Source organism: Nycticebus coucang, chromosome 4, assembly GCF_027406575.1.
Source record: "Nycticebus coucang isolate mNycCou1 chromosome 4, mNycCou1.pri, whole genome shotgun sequence".
In the NCBI taxonomy this organism is placed as follows: Eukaryota; Metazoa; Chordata; class Mammalia; order Primates; family Lorisidae; genus Nycticebus; species Nycticebus coucang.
Window position 1 is genome coordinate 116,013,486 of NC_069783.1, and position 17,235 is coordinate 116,030,720.

The 17,235-nt window shown below is 45.8% G+C and overlaps 1 protein-coding gene across 5 annotated transcripts in view; it reads left to right on the top strand.

The window, feature by feature from the left end:
- Positions 1-17,235, top strand: part of ACAD10 (acyl-CoA dehydrogenase family member 10) — an 85,723-nt gene that overhangs the window by 64,258 nt on the left and 4,230 nt on the right. For 3 of the 5 annotated variants that reach the window (XM_053590242.1, XM_053590246.1, XM_053590244.1), the window contains 7 exons: positions 5,239-5,639; positions 9,715-9,855; positions 10,855-10,992; positions 11,075-11,165; positions 12,056-12,244; positions 12,865-13,037; positions 15,466-15,609. In XM_053590242.1, the coding sequence (XP_053446217.1) occupies positions 5,239-5,639; positions 9,715-9,855; positions 10,855-10,992; positions 11,075-11,165; positions 12,056-12,244; positions 12,865-13,037; positions 15,466-15,609 (1,277 nt within the window). The remainder of the gene's footprint in view (positions 1-5,238; positions 5,640-9,714; positions 9,856-10,854; positions 10,993-11,074; positions 11,166-12,055; positions 12,245-12,864; positions 13,038-15,465; positions 15,610-17,235) is intronic. The other 2 variants (XM_053590243.1, XM_053590245.1) reach the window with 1 other exon arrangement.

A 17,235-nucleotide genomic window follows, 5' to 3' on the forward strand; every position in this document is an offset into this window, starting at 1 on the left:
ACAGCTTGAAACAAGGGGGGCACTTCTGGATTGGTCAGGTGGGGGAGTCCATGATTGGTGGGCAGTTGTCTCATGATTTGGGGGAATTGCCTGGGCTTGCCTGGGAAGTTAAACTTACTGAGTGAAATGGCAGGGGGTGGGGGGGAGCGAAACTTAACTCCTAAGATGGCACTGGTCTGGTTCTTTCAGTAGTCCCAGCTGCTTGGGAGGCTGAGGCAAGAGAATAACTTGAGCCCAAGAGTTTGAGGTTGCTGTAAGCTATGACACTATGGCACTCTACTGAGGGTAACAAAGTAAGACTCTGGCCAAAAAAAAAAGAGGAAAGTTTCTTGAACTTGCTAATTTTTTTCTATATATCTTTTTTCTCTTCTATTTTTACTCAAACGTGATCATCCTACATGTATTTTTCAGAACTTTGATTTTTATTTTATTTATTTATTTATTTTTTACTATTAAATCATAGCTGTGCAGAACTTTGATTTTTAAATCTTTTATGCTTAAGAATGTCTATGAAATATTTGTGTGTGTGTGTAAATATTTGGGTATTTAACAATTATATAAGGTTGAATTCCTTGCTTTGTTTTTCACTAACCTTATTTCAAAGACCTTTTCATGTGCGTCTACATCATTCTTTTTAATTTCTATTTCCATCGTATGGATACACTATAGTTTTTATTTAATCAGTTACCTTACTGATGTGAATTTGGGTTGTTTTCATATGTTTGCAATTACAAACAGTGTTTGGGCTGGTTGGGCCTAAAACATTGGGAGGCTAAGGTAGTTGGATCACTTGAGCTCAGAAGTTTAAGACCAGCCTGAGCAAGAGCAAGACCCTGTTCTACTAAAAATAGAAAAATTAGCATTGTGTTGGGTCTGTAGTCCCAGCTACTCAGGAGGCTGAGGCAGGAGGATCAGTCAAGCCCAAGAGTCTGACGTTGCTGTGGGCTATGATGACGGCACAGCACTCTACCCATGGTGTGAGAGTGAGATTTTGTCTCCAAAAAACAAAGAAAAAACACCCCAGCCCCAAACAAACAGTCGTTGGTAGACATCCTTTCTTATATATGTGTGAATATATCTGAAGGTTAAATTGCTGGAATGAAAATCACTGTGTTAAAAGTATGTGCATTTGTGTAATTCTAGCACTCTGGGAGACCGAGGTGGATGGATTGCTTGAGCTCAGAAGTTTGAGATCAGCTTGAGCAAGAATGAGGCCCCATGTCTAAAGACATGGTGGGTGCCTATGGTCCCAGGAACCCAGGAGGCTGAGGCAAGAGTTGCTGGGAACTATGATGCTGTGGCACTCTACCAAGAACAACAAAGTGAGACTCTGTCTCAAAAAAAAAATTAAATGCATTTAAAATGTTTATAGATGTTAACAAATTGCCCAGTAGGAGGATTACTGGTAGTTCTTATTCTCAAGCTAGGTTGCCAGATTCTTCTCAGAGAGTCAATTGTGGTAGGGAATTGATCATTCACAAACATCTGCGTCTGCACTAAGCACTATCACTCTTGTCAGGTGGTCCTGGAGATACAAAGTTGTGAGCCAAGCATCCAGAGAAAAATCAATGTCTGGAGTACTTCTAGTTTAACCTTAGGTTACCTGATAAGCAGTGGTCCCAGTCAGCAGGAATTCCTAGATATGATGTTCTTTCCTTTGGACAGCATCAGCTCTAAGCCACCATTTCCCATTTTTGTTATGGCTTTGCAAAAAAAACCAAGCAGAAACATTTAATTAGACAGGTGGCTGCTAAATCTTTTCAGTGAGGCACCAGCCTGCTGCCGAGTTCTCTCTGCGCTCTGCTCCAGTGCCCTGGGGATAGCTGCATGGGTTTTGCTCACTAAGGATTACCCATTTTAGAGCCTCCCCAATAATTGTTCTCAAGCTGCCCATCGGGAAGGAAGCCCTTTGACCCATTTCTAAGATCCTGTGAACCATTGACTTGGTGTCAGTCTTCTCTTGGCTGGGAGGTAAAACACCCACATTTGCCACCACACAGAGAAATAGGTGTATTGTGCAGAGGTCTTTATTCTTCTGATCCTAAGCATGCATTCCCTTCCCTCCCACCTGGGAAGCTAGCCAGACACACAGGAAATGGCTTAGTTTTCTCATGTAAAAATAGTGAAATCCATTTTTTTTTTTAATAGCATAAGAACATTCAATGTGGGGAAAAATCCAATTGAATGAATATAAGTATTGTTTATTTACATTTATCTTCTACAATTAACTGTTAATGGTATTTTTTAAAATGTGAATAGTTGTGACATTTGGCACTGACAAGGAAAAGTAAAGTGTCTGCTTCCAAGGCATTCTCTCCCTGTTGGCCTTCATAGGACACTTCAGGTCGTCCCTTGATTAGGAGGGGAAAGAGAGAGGGTGGCTCCTGTGGCTCAAAGGAGTGGAGAACCGGCCCCATATGCGGGAGGTAGTGGATTTGAACCCAGGCCCTGCTAAAAACTGCAAAAAAGGAGGGGGAAGAGAAGGCAGTGGGCAGCCGATTCACAGTCAGTGCCAGTCCACAATTCTCTCTCTTTCTGTAGCAAGTGGATGCTCAGATTTCTTGTCAATGGCTGCTGAACGTCTATAAAGGATAAAGTGCTTTTGACCGCCATGTAGATGGACGCCAGTGATGTGGTCTTTTATGCTGGGACTATATTTGGGAACATACGCTGGAAGCAATAGCTTTAAATCAACCCAAGTTCATACAAATAATCTCAGCGACAAAGCATCACTCTGAGAGCAAGATCCAACTACATAGAATAAAATTAATAATACACCACCTCATACTCTGTTAGGAGAACATCCATATGAATAATAATGAATTTAAGGGGAGTATCTTTCTCTTCAGTGAGCTGGGTGCAGTCTGAGTAACAAGGGGAAATGTCCCTTGTTACTTGTACAATGACTTTTGTACTCATTGACCTCCCTATGCAACTGTAACACTGGCAGGGGTGTCTGACCTCCCAGAGCTTAGGTCCATACCTTGCACCCAGAGGGTGCTTAGTAAAGACCTGTTGAGGTCCACTGGACTAATTCTTTGCTGAGTAGCAAAGAATTTGGTTCCTAACTTGGTAAGGAGAAGTGTAAACTATCCTTCATTCTACAGCTGCACGAAAATGCCTTTCTTCTTTTTTTTATTTTGCAGTTTTTGGCTGGGGCTGGGTTTGCCCGCCACCTCCAGCGTATGGGGCCAGTGCCCTACCTCTTTGAGCCATAGGCGCCGCCCGAAAATGCCTTTCTTTTGAGAATAACCAATTGATCATGCCAGGAGCTAGAAGAAAACTGGACTTCTGGGAAGATCCATTTATTGATATAAAGAGAATGAGGGAAATAGTCGTGGAGCCATAGAAATGCTAGAATTAATCCAGGAGATGTGGCTTTTTTTTTTTGAGACAGAGTCTCAGTATGTTGCCCTCAGTAGAGTGCCATGGCATCACAGCTCACAGCAACCTCCAACTCTTGGGCTTAAGTGATTCTCTTGCCTCAGCCTCCCAAGTAGCTAGGACCACAGGTACCCGCCACAACAGCTGACCATTGTTTTTTCTGTTTTGGTTGCAGTTGTTGTTGTTTAACAGGCCCAGGCCGGGCTCGAACCCGCCACCTTCTGTATATGTGGCTGGCGTCCTACTCACTGAGCTATAGGCACTGAGCCTAAAAACGTCCTCTTTAAGGAGATAATATATATATACTAAATGGACGTCTTAGATGCAGTGCTCTGAGTGGAAGAGGCCATAGAGAAAGGGCCATGTATGTACAATGTGTGTGTTTACATGATATCCTAGAAGAGACAAACTACAGGGACAGAAATCAGTGGGTTCCAGGAGGTGAGGGGGAGGAGTATTATGTACAAAGGGACACTAGGGGAGTTTGGGGGTGATGGAAATATTCTGTATCTTGATGACAGTGTGTATCTTGACTATGGGTTTATTGAAATTTGCAGAGTTGTACATTCAGAGATATATGTATCCTATACCTCAATTTTTTTTTAATTTTTTTTTTTGAGGCAGAGTTTCACTGTGTCACCCTCGGTAGAGTGCCGTGGTGTCACAGCTCACAGCAATCTCAAACTCCTGGGCTTAAGCGATTCTCTTGCCTCAGGCTCCCAAGTAGCTGGGACTGCAGGCGCCCACCACAGCGCCTGGCTATTTTTTTGTTGTTGCAGTTGTTTAGCTGGCCCAGGCTGGGTTCAAACCCACCACCCTTGGTGTATGTGGCTGGCGCTGTAACCACTATCCTATGGGCACCAAGCCACCTGAATTTTTTTTTTTTTTTGTGCTGTTTTTGGCGGGGCTGGGTTTGAACCTGCCACCTCTGACATACTCCTTGAGCCACAGGCACCGCCCCACCTCAATTTTTTTTTTAATAGGAAAAAAACTTAAAAAAATAATTTGGACCAAGTGTGGTGGCTCACACCTGTAATCCTAGCACTCTGAGAGGCCAAGGTGGGTGGATTGTTTGAGCTCAGGAGTTCAAGACCACCCTGATCAAGAGCAAGACCCTGTATCTACTAAAAATAGAAAAAGTAGCTGGTGTGGTAGCAAGCACCTGTAGTCCCAGCTACTCAGGAGGCTGAGGCAGAAGGATTGCTTGAGCCCAAGAGACTGAGGTTGCTGTGAGCTATGATGATGCCATGGCACTCTTTCCAGAGCAACAGAGTGAGACTCTGTCTCAAAAAACAAAAACGAAAATAAAAAAAGTTTTGATGCATGTGTTAAGAAAAGAAAAAGAGACAGGGAAAACAAAATGGCTTGGTGTTGGTTATTGGTACAGAAGAAGTGGTGTCCAGAAACTGGCCATTCCTCTAATCAATTAAGATGCTCTTTTGTCAGGTTTGTGGCAAGGGTGGTCTAGGACAATGCAGGATTTCTTATAGCCACCAGTGATAGCAAAAGTGGTTTGAGATATTACTGATTAAATTTTATTTCTTTGGGAAAGAAGAGAGTAAGAACAGGGAACAGGCAGACGTGGCTTGGACTCTGTCCCTGAGCCCACTAACGTTCCAGCTGGCGAATCACCTTCCTCTATACATTCAGTTTCATTGTCTGCAAAGTGGAGATTCAAGCAGCTGTATTGCTCTGGGCATTCCATGAGCTATCACAATAGCCCTTAGCACAGTGTCTGGTCCTTGGCAAGTGCACAGCACATGGTCGCAGCTGCTGAAATAACTAGATTATGTGTTAACATTGTTGTGAAGTGTTGCTTGGGAGTAATCACTATTTTTCTTCCATTCTGCTTAGGGCAAGCAAGCTCAGCAACTGCTGAACAGAGTGGGAAGCTGACTGAATTTATGTCTAACCTGGCATGGGATTTTGCAGTCAAAGAAGGATTCAGGGTTTTCAAAGAAATGCCGGTCACAAAACCATTCATGAGGTCCTACCACACGTGGATAGCTGCCCAGTCCCTGCTGACCCCCATGGGCACAAGGAGTTACTGTTCCATTCCAGAAACTTCCCAAGCTCATGTTTCAAAAGGAGCTCTGGTCATCTCTCCGGAGGGCCTTTCCCCACCAGTCAGAGAGCTGTATCACCAGCTGAAGTGCTTTATGAAGCAGTGTGTGTATCCCGCAGAGCCAGAGCTACAGAGTTACCAGACCTCAGTGGACAGATGGAGGCCCTGCCCGCTGATGGAAGATCTCAAGGTAAAGCAGCTCGAAGTGAGGTGGTAAGGCCTTGCTGACATGGAGGACCCACAGCTCACCCTACCAGGCTCATCAGTGGCCGTTAAGATACAGGAGAGCTGAGTTGGGGTATCTTTGCTTTCAACTTCATCTGAAAGAGACAGCTCTTGATGATTCAGGTTTTCATCTCGTTCTCTCTGTGTGACCAGGTCACAGCCAGATAGCACAGGTATGAATGTGCTGGGTTGCAGTGGACTGCTGTCTGTGGCTTAGGAAGCCGGGACAGGTGGGGTTGTCTAAATTATGTAAATTTGAAGCAGTGTGCTATATCACTTAATAAAGCCTCTCTCTAGAGAATCCATAATATCACAGACAGAGGGCCAGATCACCTGTAAACTGTGTGTGCATGTCATGTTTTCTCACAGTGGTGTTTCTTCATCTGATAAGTAGAAATACTTGCTTTCTTTTGTTGGGGTTACCCATGGATTATGTTACTTTTTAAATTATTCAAGATCTTCAAGAACATAATGCAACCATCATCTGTTTTTCCTAAAAAATAGCGTTATCAGGCTGGCTGTGGTGGGCTCATGCATGTAATCCCAGTACTTTGGGAGGCTGAGGCAGGGGGATCACTTGAGACAAGGAGTTTAAGCCTACAGTGAGCTATGATCAGGCCACTATACTCTAGTCTGGTTGACAGAGAAAGACCCTGTCTCTAAGAAATATAAATAAATTAGCATTACCATTTTTTTTCTAGTTATAAACGTATCCCAAAATCAGAGATCAAATGTGATAAAGTATTTAACATAGAAAGTGACATTATAGCTCACAGCAACCTCAAATCTCTGGGCTCAAGAGATCCTCTTTCCGGGCTGCGCCTGTGGCTTAGTTGGTAAGGCGCCAGCCCCATATACCCAGGGTGGCGGGTTCAAACCCGGCCCCGGCTGAACTGCAACCAAAAAAAATAGCTGGGCGTTGTGGCGGGGGCCTGTAGTCCCAGCTACTCGGGAGGCTGAGGCAAGAGAATCGCTTAAGCCCGGGAGTTGGAGGTTGCTGTGAGCTGTGTGATGCCATGGCACTCTACTGAGGGCCATAAAGTGAGACTCTGTCTCTATAAAAAAAAAAAAAGAGAGAGAGATCCTCTTGCCTCAGTTTTTTTATTTTTAGTAGAGATGGGGTCTCGCTCTTGCCCAGGCTTGTCTCAAACTCCTGAGCTGAAGTGATCCTCCTGGCTCGGCCTGCCAGAGTGCTAGGATTACAGGCATGAGTCACTACTTCCAGCCAGGTGCACCATAATTTAACTTACCCTGGCTGGCCAAGAGATATCGGGGATGTGTCTCAGTTAGCAGTCTAGACGTAAGCCAGAAGCCAACTCTGGATCACTCAAATAGCAGAGGCGATTAGGTGGCTGATGACACCAGCAGGGACATTGAAGCCTTGGCTTCAGAAGATAGTAGAAGCCAAGGGACAGCAAACTGCAGAGAACATGGTCAGGGTATGTCTCAAGGGCAGCTGACTGGGAGGGCTTCACTGGCTGCTGCTTTAGGACTTGAGATTTGAGATAAGAATTCTCATCTGGCTAGGTGTGGGCTCCATGCTCACATCTCCATTGCCAGGAAGCAGGGAGAAGGAGGGAATGTCTGGGCCCCACTAGCTTCTGGAGTAAGAGGCCTCATCCCATCCTGATCCCACTGGAACTTACACAGAGGGGACATCCCCAAAATTAAACAGGAAGTAGATCCAGTGCAAGTAAGGTGCATTGAATATTCTTTTATGTATTTCTTTTTTTTAATTCTCCCAGAATCCCAATGCTATCTTTTATGTATTTCTGTATTTCTTTGTACATTTACTGTTGCTATAGGAAAATTATTTAAAGTAAAAACAGACATTCAAGAATGACACCATTTAGAAGTTTCGTAAATATTACTAAATTGTTGCCCAAAAGGTGTTTATCAATGTATGCTGCTGTCACTAATGTGTGAAATGCCCTTTTCCCCTCCGCTGGCCAGCACATGTGGTCCTTGGCCATCTGAAACAAATCTAGCTGCACAGAGCATTAGAAAACAAATACACATGCAGTGAACTTTCAGACTTAAAACTGGATACTTAATACCTCGGTGGACATTCTACTTCTAGCTATACCTGAATGGAATCATAATTTTTTTTTTTTTTTTAGAGGCAGAGTCTAACTTTGTCGCTCTCAGTAGAATCACATGGCATCAGCTCACAGCAACCTCCAGCTCTTGGGCTTAGGCCATTCTGTTGCCTCAGTCTCCTGAGTAGCTGGGACTACAGGCGCCCACCACAACACCCAGCTATATTTTGTTGCAGTTTGGCTGGGGCCGGGTTTGAACCCACCACCCTTGGTATATGGGGTTGGCACCCTACTCACTGAGCCACGGCGCCACCCAGAATCATAATGTTAACTAAGATTTTGGGGCGATGAAATCCTAGCTCGTGACTTTTATCCAAATTGTGATTACTGGACAAAAGTGAGGAGGCATTTTTGGCTATTTACCATGCATTTCACAAATCCTGGGAGGTAAAAATTATTGTTCTTCATTTAAAGTTAAGGGAAGAGATTTGTGCACAGCGTATAGTAAGAAATAATAGCACTTAAATTCACATCCAGATCTCCAGGTGTGAATTCTGTGGTTTCATTTTTCCCTCCTTCTGCAAGTAGGTAGATTCATTTTCTCATTCTGCTGCTTCTCAGAACTCTCACTTTTTCCTCCCTTCCAGTGAATCTGCCCTTCTTCTCCTTGGTCATTGCACTCTAAGGCTGATTAGCTAAACACACACAGTGAGGCATGGGCATGTACTGATTCTGGAAGCACGTGGTATTGAGACAAGGCAACTGGTGAGCTCCCCGGTGAGAAGCAGCAGTGATAGTGAGTGTATCCACAATCACCAATACATATTCATTGCAACCCATTGGCTTCCACATCAAGCTGTCTATGTTCTATGTTTTCTCCTTTAATCTTCACAACCCAGTAGGTGGGTGCCGTGGACCCTGGTTGGGTTTGGGCTGCCTGGTACCCATCCTCCTGCTATTGGTAGTAACACCCCAGTTCAGCCCAGGGGCATTCTGTCTCCCCACCTTTAGATATAGCCTGATAGAACCTTCAGTCAAGGCACCAACCCAGCCCTCCCTAGCTAAGAAGTTATCATGTAAGCTGTGAAAATCTGGGCAGATTCTCCTTTCCTGGAAATGAAACAATGAGTAGTATTTTCAACATAGAAAACAGTTGGCACTCACTCATTCCACAGCACTGGGGCCCCCACAGGACTGTTGAGTATCCTATCCTAGTGCAATCCTCTGGGCAACCCTGGTCTGTTTCTGAGCCTCCTTCTCTCTTTGTCCAATTAGAAAGCCCCTGAGAATCTTCCCATTCAGTTCCTTTTTCCCTTTAGCTAGTCACAGTTTGTTTCTGTGACTGCACCTTCTAGTCCTATCTGATAGGGTGGTGATCACATCCCCATTGCATAGATGAGGAAACCTGAGCACAGAGGTCAGGAAGCTCCCAGCCAGGCACAGTGAGGCTGAAAGCCTGAGCTCCTGACTCACCAATAGACTTCCTAGCTTCCCAGCCCAGAGCTACATTTAGGGATTAGGTTCCTTGTCCCAAGAACAAAATTTTGTCTCATAAAGGAAGTTTGTTCAGGGTTATCTCCTTACTATATATTATAAAAGCAGCTGAGGCTGAAGCCAAAGGTACCAGGCCCAGTTCCTAGCAGGTCTGCTGAAGAAACCTTCAGTCTGCTATAGCCATTGCATGTATTTTAATAAGATTCATAGTTACAATAATATTAAAGCTAATAATGGTAAAATCCGGATGTGGGGGGATGTCTGGGACATTGAAAGGTGGGGGAGCAAACTGATTACTGCTATTGCTGTTAGGACTTAGTTGTTTCTAAGATGTTCTTACATCTCTGTCACCTACAGATCCACGTCCAGCCCAGTGGTGCAGACTCCTGTAATTGTTTTTGGCACACACTACATCTTTGTCTGTCTTATTCCTTCCAATCCCTTTCATTGTTTTCCATGAGTCAAAATAAAATTAAATCATCCCCTGTCTTATTTTTCCCACTATAGGAGAAAGCCAAGGCTGAAGGACTTTGGAACCTTTTCCTACCCTTGGAGACTGATCCTGAGAAAAAATATGGAGCAGGACTGACCAACATGGAATATGCACATCTGTGTGAGCTCATGGGCACGTCTTTGTATGCTCCTGAGGTATGGTCTTTAAAGTTTTCCTCAGCGTGTAAGAATATCTTGGTCTTCTATAAGAACATTTCCCCTATAGCCAGGTGCTGTGGCGGGCACCTATAGTCCCAGCTACTTGGGAGGCTGAGGCAAGAGAATCGCTTAAGCCCAGAAGTTGGAGGTTGCTGTGAGCTGTGTGATGCCACGGTACTCTACCAAGGGCCATAAAGTGAGACTCTGTCTCTACAAAAAAAAAAAAAAGAACATTTCCCCTCACTCTCCTAGTCACTCTCCTCCAGAAATAGAAAGTATGGATTTAGGAGCATCAACTCAAACTTCAACTTTTTTTTTTTTTTTTTGCAGTTTTTGGCTGGGGCTGGGTTTGAACCCGCCACCTCCGGCATGTGGGGCCAGCACCTTATCCCTTTGAGCGACAGGCGCCACCCCCAAATTTAAACTTTTTATTAGGGCCATTCACATCTATAATCCCAGCACTTTGAGAGGCTGAGGCAGGAGGATTGTTTCAGGCTGGGAGTTTGAGATCAGCCTGGACAACATAGCAAGACCCCCATCTCTACAAAAACAAAAAATTATCTGGCTGTGTTGGCACATGCCTGTAGTCCCAACTATTTGGGAGGCTGAGGCAGGAGGATCACTTGAGCCCAGGAGTTTGAGGCTACAGTGAGCTATGATTACACTCCAGCCTGGGTGACTTCTCATAAGGAGAGAGGACAACTAGAGGCAGGTGACTGGAGCCATACCCAGAAAGCAACTCAGGGCTGGGAGTTGCTGGGGGAAGATGAGAGCTCTGTGAGCCTCCTGCACCCCTGCAGGCTCCTTTCTCTCAGAAGGGTCTTCGGCTGGGCTTCAGGGGCTCTGAGATACTGTATTCAAAATACTGTGTATCTGACCATTACTGGGTGTGAGGAAGAATGTGACTTGGAAGGGGTCCTGTTCCACCATTTCCAGGGTATTTGAAGTTTTAAATATGGATGTGAGAGTCACTGTTGTGCTCTTGCTCCTTTTCAGATATTTAACTGCTCTGCTCCTGACACGGGGAACATGGAACTTCTGGTAAGGTATGGCACTGAGGAGCAGAAGGCTCGCTGGCTGGTTCCTTTGCTGGAGGGCAAGGCTCGCTCCTGTTTTGCTATGACTGAGCCACAGGTACCTCACTTGAGCCACTACCCACTTGCCAGGCCCCATTATGTGACGTTGACGGCTCTAACTAGAATGTGGTGTCACTCAGGTTGCCTCATCGGATGCCACCAACATTGAGGCTTCCATCAGAGAAGAGGATTGCTCCTATGTCATAAATGGTCACAAGTGGTGGATCACAGGTATTTGGCCTAACATTTGCTTTTCCAAGTGCATGTTGTTGAGTCTGTACTGATGGGCATGTCTCTTGGTGCCTGGTAGTGGCCAGCTGCTTTTTCTGTTGACACAAAGGAGATTCTGTCTCTTTGTGGCCCCAGCAAACATGAGAGAACAAGAGGACACTACATGGCGTGTCCTGTTCTCAAGAGTGCTATTTCACAGGGGTAGAGATGTCCCCTGATGACCACACACAACTCTAGAAGTCTCTTTACTCACCCTGCCATCTTCATTCTGCCTTGGGCAGCTCTTTTTGGAAAGGCAGAAAGTCACTTCCTCAGTGGCTTCCCTCTGCTCCTAGATGAGGTGTGTTGCGTGCTTAGGGCTAATGACAGTCCTGGGCCTACCTGACCTGAGCCCACACCTCCCCAAATGATAGGTGCCATCAGCCCCATTTTGCAGAGGAAGAAACTAGGACTCAGAGAAGCAACTTAAGTCATTTCCTTAATATACTAGCCCCCAGCTGCCAAGTAGGGAACCCAGAGTTAAAGGTTTGCTAGATTCCAAGGCCTGGACCCAAAGCCATTATGTTTATACACCTGTGGGAATAGCACAGAACAGGCTAGCAGTGATAACATAGCAATTTTCAGCCTCTTACCTCTAAATTATATTTTCAGCTCTTCACAATGGTTTTTTAAACACTTGCTCTTACGATGTTGGATTCGTTCCTCAATGGGACAAAAAGCAATTTGCTCTTATTTCTAGTCAGGAGCCTTCAAATGTACATCTGATTACGTGATGTCTCAGAGACCTCTGTTTGCTGTGTCCCCTTTTTTGGGCTAGGAGTGCGTGTGTGAAGAGATCTGATGGCCCAGGCATCAGGTGATCAGGCTCTGTCTCTCTCCTTTCCTGGCAGGTGTCCTGGATCCTCGCTGCCAACTCTGTGTGTTTATGGGAAAAACAGACCCGCTTGCCCCGAGCCACCAGCAACAGTCCATCCTTCTGGTTCCCATGGATACCCCAGGAATAAAAATCATCCGGCCCCTGACAGTGTATGGGCTAGAGGATGCTCCAGGTTGGACCTCCTGGGGCGGGTTGCCCCTAGGTGGGTCTGGTCCCTGAGAAATGACTTTGGGCAGCCCTTGCTCTTGTTCAGGACTTGCCATGTCCCATATGCAAGGGTCTGATGACTTTTGCTGCCACATGCTCCTACCTTTCATTTCCATACATGAATATCAATCACGTGGGCAGATATCAGACAGGCATTTATGTGTTTTTTTCCTCTTCTAAGCTTAGATAAGAAGAGTCTATGAACACAGGGTGGAGGCAGTAGGCAGCAAGTGGACGCCAGACCTTCTCTCCTAGGGACCCCAGTGTGGATAGCCGACCTCCAGGCCATAGCCCTAGTTTGGTCCTTCCACTGGGGGTTCTCTACTCACAGTGTACATAGTTTAACACGAACTATTGGGGTGTTTCAGCTTAGGGTGGCATCATTATGTTTTCATAAAAGGAATTACATAATGGTAATTTGTCATTATACACCAGAGAGTCATTTTCTATCTTTTATAAGCTCCTTTCTGCCCTCCCTTTCCCTTTAACTGTGTTCTAGTTGGAAGCCCAACTAAAGGGTAGCAACATCGCTCGTAGATAACCCAAATAGAGGTGAAGAATAAACACATCCAAGGGAAATGGACAGGGCCTAAGGTGATCATTTCCGTCTTTCAGGAGGCCATGGTGAAGTCCAATTTGAAAACGTGCGTGTGCCCAAGGAGAACATGGTCCTGGGGCCTGGGCGAGGCTTTGAGATCGCTCAGGGCAGACTTGGCCCCGGCAGGATTCATCACTGCATGAGGTTGATCGGGTTCTCAGAGAGGGCCCTGGCACTCATGAAGGCTCGAGTGAGTGCTTCTTTCTGCTCCTACTACTGACCTAGCCAACTGCTTTGCTGCCACACATCAAATCTTACCTGTTTTCTGAAAGCAGACCTAACGGATGATGGGAGGTGATGTCCTTGACAAGAAGTTGGAGTCCTGGTCTTTGCTTTGTATTGGGTGCAGTGTGAATGCACAGCAGTATGGGCCCTACCCTATTGAGATGACCAGAAGCTAAAGAACAGGTTCTGTGGCAGCAGAGGGCGAGGTTCCAAATGGTCACAGGCTGCCGAGAGCCACTTAGGCAGAGCCTGTGGTGCTTTCAGGCTGGGGTTTTCATACCTCGGGTTCCAGCATCTGGCCCTGTACTGCCCTTCTGCCCCAGCACATCCAGAAAACTTTTATTCTGCTGTGACCCCCCTCCCCCCAACCCCCTCCCTCCCCTAACCCCCAAAGGTTGGGAGCCTATGTAAAGGAGCTATTGGTGAGAACCATTTCACAAAGGTGAAGCAAGCCTTGAGATCACAAATTAAGTGTCTTGCAAGAAACGTCACACAGAGAACAGAGGCAGGCCATGCATTTTGATTATTGAGCAAACAAGCAATTCACACCCTTTTGAGTTGAGACTGACCAGTTCCCTTTTCTTTGAAAAATAATGTTCCTCTTTGCAGACTTAGCACCTGTGCTCAGTGGCTAGGGCACCAGCCACATACACTGAGGCTGGCAGGTTTGAACCCAGCCGGGCCTGCCAAACAACAATGACAACAACAACAACAAAATAGCCGGCTTGTGGTCGATGCCTGTAGCCCCAGCTACTTGGGAGGCTGAGGCAAGAGAATGGCTTAAGCCCAAGGGTTTGTGAGGTTGCTGTGAGTTGTGATGCCAAGGCACTCTACTGAGAACAACATAGTGAGACTCTGTCTCAAAAAAATCAAAAAGAAAAAAAGAAAAGCAAATGCTCCTCTTGCAGATTCAGGTATGGTGTTTCTGCCCCATACAGCATTAAAACTCACACCAGCCTTCCGGCAGAGCAGTTATACTGCACATATCAAAAGTCTTCAGAAAGTGCATCATGTTAACATGATAGCTCCACTCAGGTCCTGGTGCACAGGAGTAATCAGGAAGCTACAAAAGATGCTAACAGCAAAATATTGGGAACAACTTATGAGGCTAGCAGTGGATGCCTTGCCGCGTGAACTAAGACATTGACACAGCGAATCCACGATGCTGTGCAAATATACTTCTTAACATTGAGAGATGTTTCCTATATACTCTTACATTTTTTTTTTTAGAGTATTTTGGAACCAATTACAATTTTTTTTTCTTTTATTGCAGTTTGGCCAGGGCTGGGTTCGAACCCACCACCCTTGGTATATGGGGCTGGAGCCCCTATTCACTGAGCCACAGGTGCCACTCTATACTCTAAATTTTAAAGCAGGTGACCGAGCAGTATACAGACTATGACTTCTATTTTGGGGGAATAAAATGTGTATATTTGGGCGGCGCCTGTGGCTCAGTGAGCAGGGCGCCGGCCCCATATGCCGAGGGTGGCGGGTTCAAACCCAGCCCCGGCCAAACTACAACAAAAAAATAGCCGGGCGTTGTGGCGGGCGCCTGTAGTCCCAGCTGCTCGGGAGGCTGAGGCAAGAGAATCGCGTAAGCCCAAGAGTTAGAGGTTGCTGTGAGCCGTGTGACGCCACGGCACTCTACCCGAGGGCGGTACACTGAGACTCTGTCTCTACAAAAAAAAAAAAAAAAAAAATGTGTATATTTATATATGTATATACGAAAAGTCTACAAAGATATCCACCAAATATTAACTGTAGATGACTAGATGGTGGCATACTAGGTGTTTTTTAATTTTCTTCTCTTTTTGTTGTTCTGAAAATGGATAGTTTTTCTGCCATATTATTTGTGTAAAAATCATTTTTAGTAAAAATAAATAAAACAAGAAAGAAAAGAATACTTAGAACTATTCTGATGCCTTGTGCCGTTCAGAGTTTGAAACCCCAATATGTAGCAGATAAGGTCGCCTGGGCTCCCCACGGAGCTTGGGTGGGATGTTGGACTATGGTCGGTAGGGGGTGCCCTCCCTGTATGTTGGGTGGGAAGCGCCCAGGAGTAGCCTTCAGCCAGATGCTGGCTCAGATGGAAAAGAACTGTTCCTACCTGCCAGTTGGTCCTGCCCATAGGTGGCTGGAATTGCTGGGATAAAGGGTTAAAAGTAATTTGTTACAGGCACCACATGGGCTTTGGCTGAGCTTGCTCTTCTGCACATGAATATCTCATGTCCAGACCCTGCTGGCAACTTGGCAGATGGGCCACACTTTCTGGCTTTTGCTTTCCTCTTCTGCTATCTCCTATCTGTGCTTCCTCCCACCTACTTCTGCAGGCCACTAGCCCCGTGCCTCTTGAGGCCAGTGTGTCCCCAGCTCTGTATGTTCTGTGTCAACAGGTGAAGTCCCGCATGGCCTTCAGGAAGCCCCTGGTGGAGCAGGGCACAGTGCTGGCAGATATTGCCCAGTCACGTGTAGAGATCGAGCAGGCCCGGCTGCTTGTGCTGAAAGCTGCTCACCTCATGGACGTGGCAGGAAATAAAGTAGGAGCAGAGGGCACCTGGGAGAGGTCCCCAGATAGCAGAGACCCAGAGGTCACAAGAGGAACATTCAGCAAACCTTGGGGGAAAGAGCTTCTTGACACAGAAATCTATATTTTCACTCTACTTAGAACTATTTGGGCAGCTTTATAAACATAGAATTGGCACAATAAAAAAAGGACTAACCTTTATATTTTACTGACTGGGTGAACTTCTTAGTTTGAGATGTGGACCCGGTCAGGCCTGCCCTCCTGGGGCATGATGGTGCAGGTATCAGGCAAAGAAAGAGTAGGAAGGGAAAAGGGACCCTCTCCTGGTCTTAATCTTCTAGCCAAAATAGAAGCTTTTGACACAAAAAGTGTGTGTTTTTTTTTGAGACAGAGTCTCACTTTGTTGCCCTCAGTAGAGTACCATGGCATAGTTCACAGCAACCTCAAATTATTGGGCTCAAGTGAGCCTCTTGCCTCAGTCTACCAAGTAATTGAGACTACAAGCACCTGACACAGCACCTGGATATTGTATCATTTCTTTAATTAAAGCTCTTTCTGCTTGGGCATGGTGGCCCATGCCTGTAATCATAGCATTTTGGGGAGGCTGAGGCAGGAGGATTGTTTGCAGCTAAGAGTTTGAACCAGCCTGAGCAACATAGCAAGACCCAATTAGCCAGGCATGGTGGTAAGCATCTGTAGTCCCACTACTCAGGAGGTTGAGGCAGGAGGATCACTTGAGCCCAGGAATTAAAGGCTGCAGTGAGCTATGATTGTGCCACTGCACTCAAGCCTGAGTGGTAGAGTGAGACCTTGTTTCTTAAATTAAAAAAAAAAAAAAAAAAGGAAAGGCTCTTTCTAAATGTCTGTGATGGCCAGACACTATGCCCAAGCTGACCAGACATGATGCCTGTTCTGACCCTGCTTTGTCCAGCTTTTTGTAGGACAGCCTCCATTCCCAAGAGCCTCACCATTGAGGGGACAATATACTCTGGTTTCCCTTCAAATTGTGTAAATCTTTCGCCTTTTACCATTGAGGGGACAACCCAGGCTCACAATTCATGCTAGATGTAGTGGAGGCTCTCGAATGCTTCTTAAACACCCTTACCCAGGGAAGATCCTTACAACTCATTTTCTTCGGCTCTGGGCTGGCCTTGATTTACTGTGGCTTGGAGATGGAGCTGACATATCACAACCCCTCTGACATGTCACAAACCCTCTTCTTCTTCAAATTTGTCCCTTACCAGGCATTTGCCTCACATTTTAGGGCATCTTTTTTAAAAATGTTGTTTATTGGCTTGGCACCCATAGCTCACTGGTTAGGGCCCTGGACACATACACTGGGGCTGGCAGGTTCAAACCTGGCCCAGGCCTGCTAAACAACAATGACAACTACAACAAAAAAGATAGCCGGGTGTTGTGGCAGGTGCCTGTAGTCCCAGCTACTTGGGAGGCTGAGGTAAGAGAATCATTTAAGCCCAAGAGTTTGATGTTACTGTGAGCTGTGATGCCACGGCACTCTACCGAGGGCAACATAGTGAGACTCTGTATCAAAAAAATAAAATAAAATGGGCAGTGGGGTGCTCAACAGAGTGGGGCGCTGGCCCCATATGCCAGAGGTGGTGGGTTCAAACCCAGCACT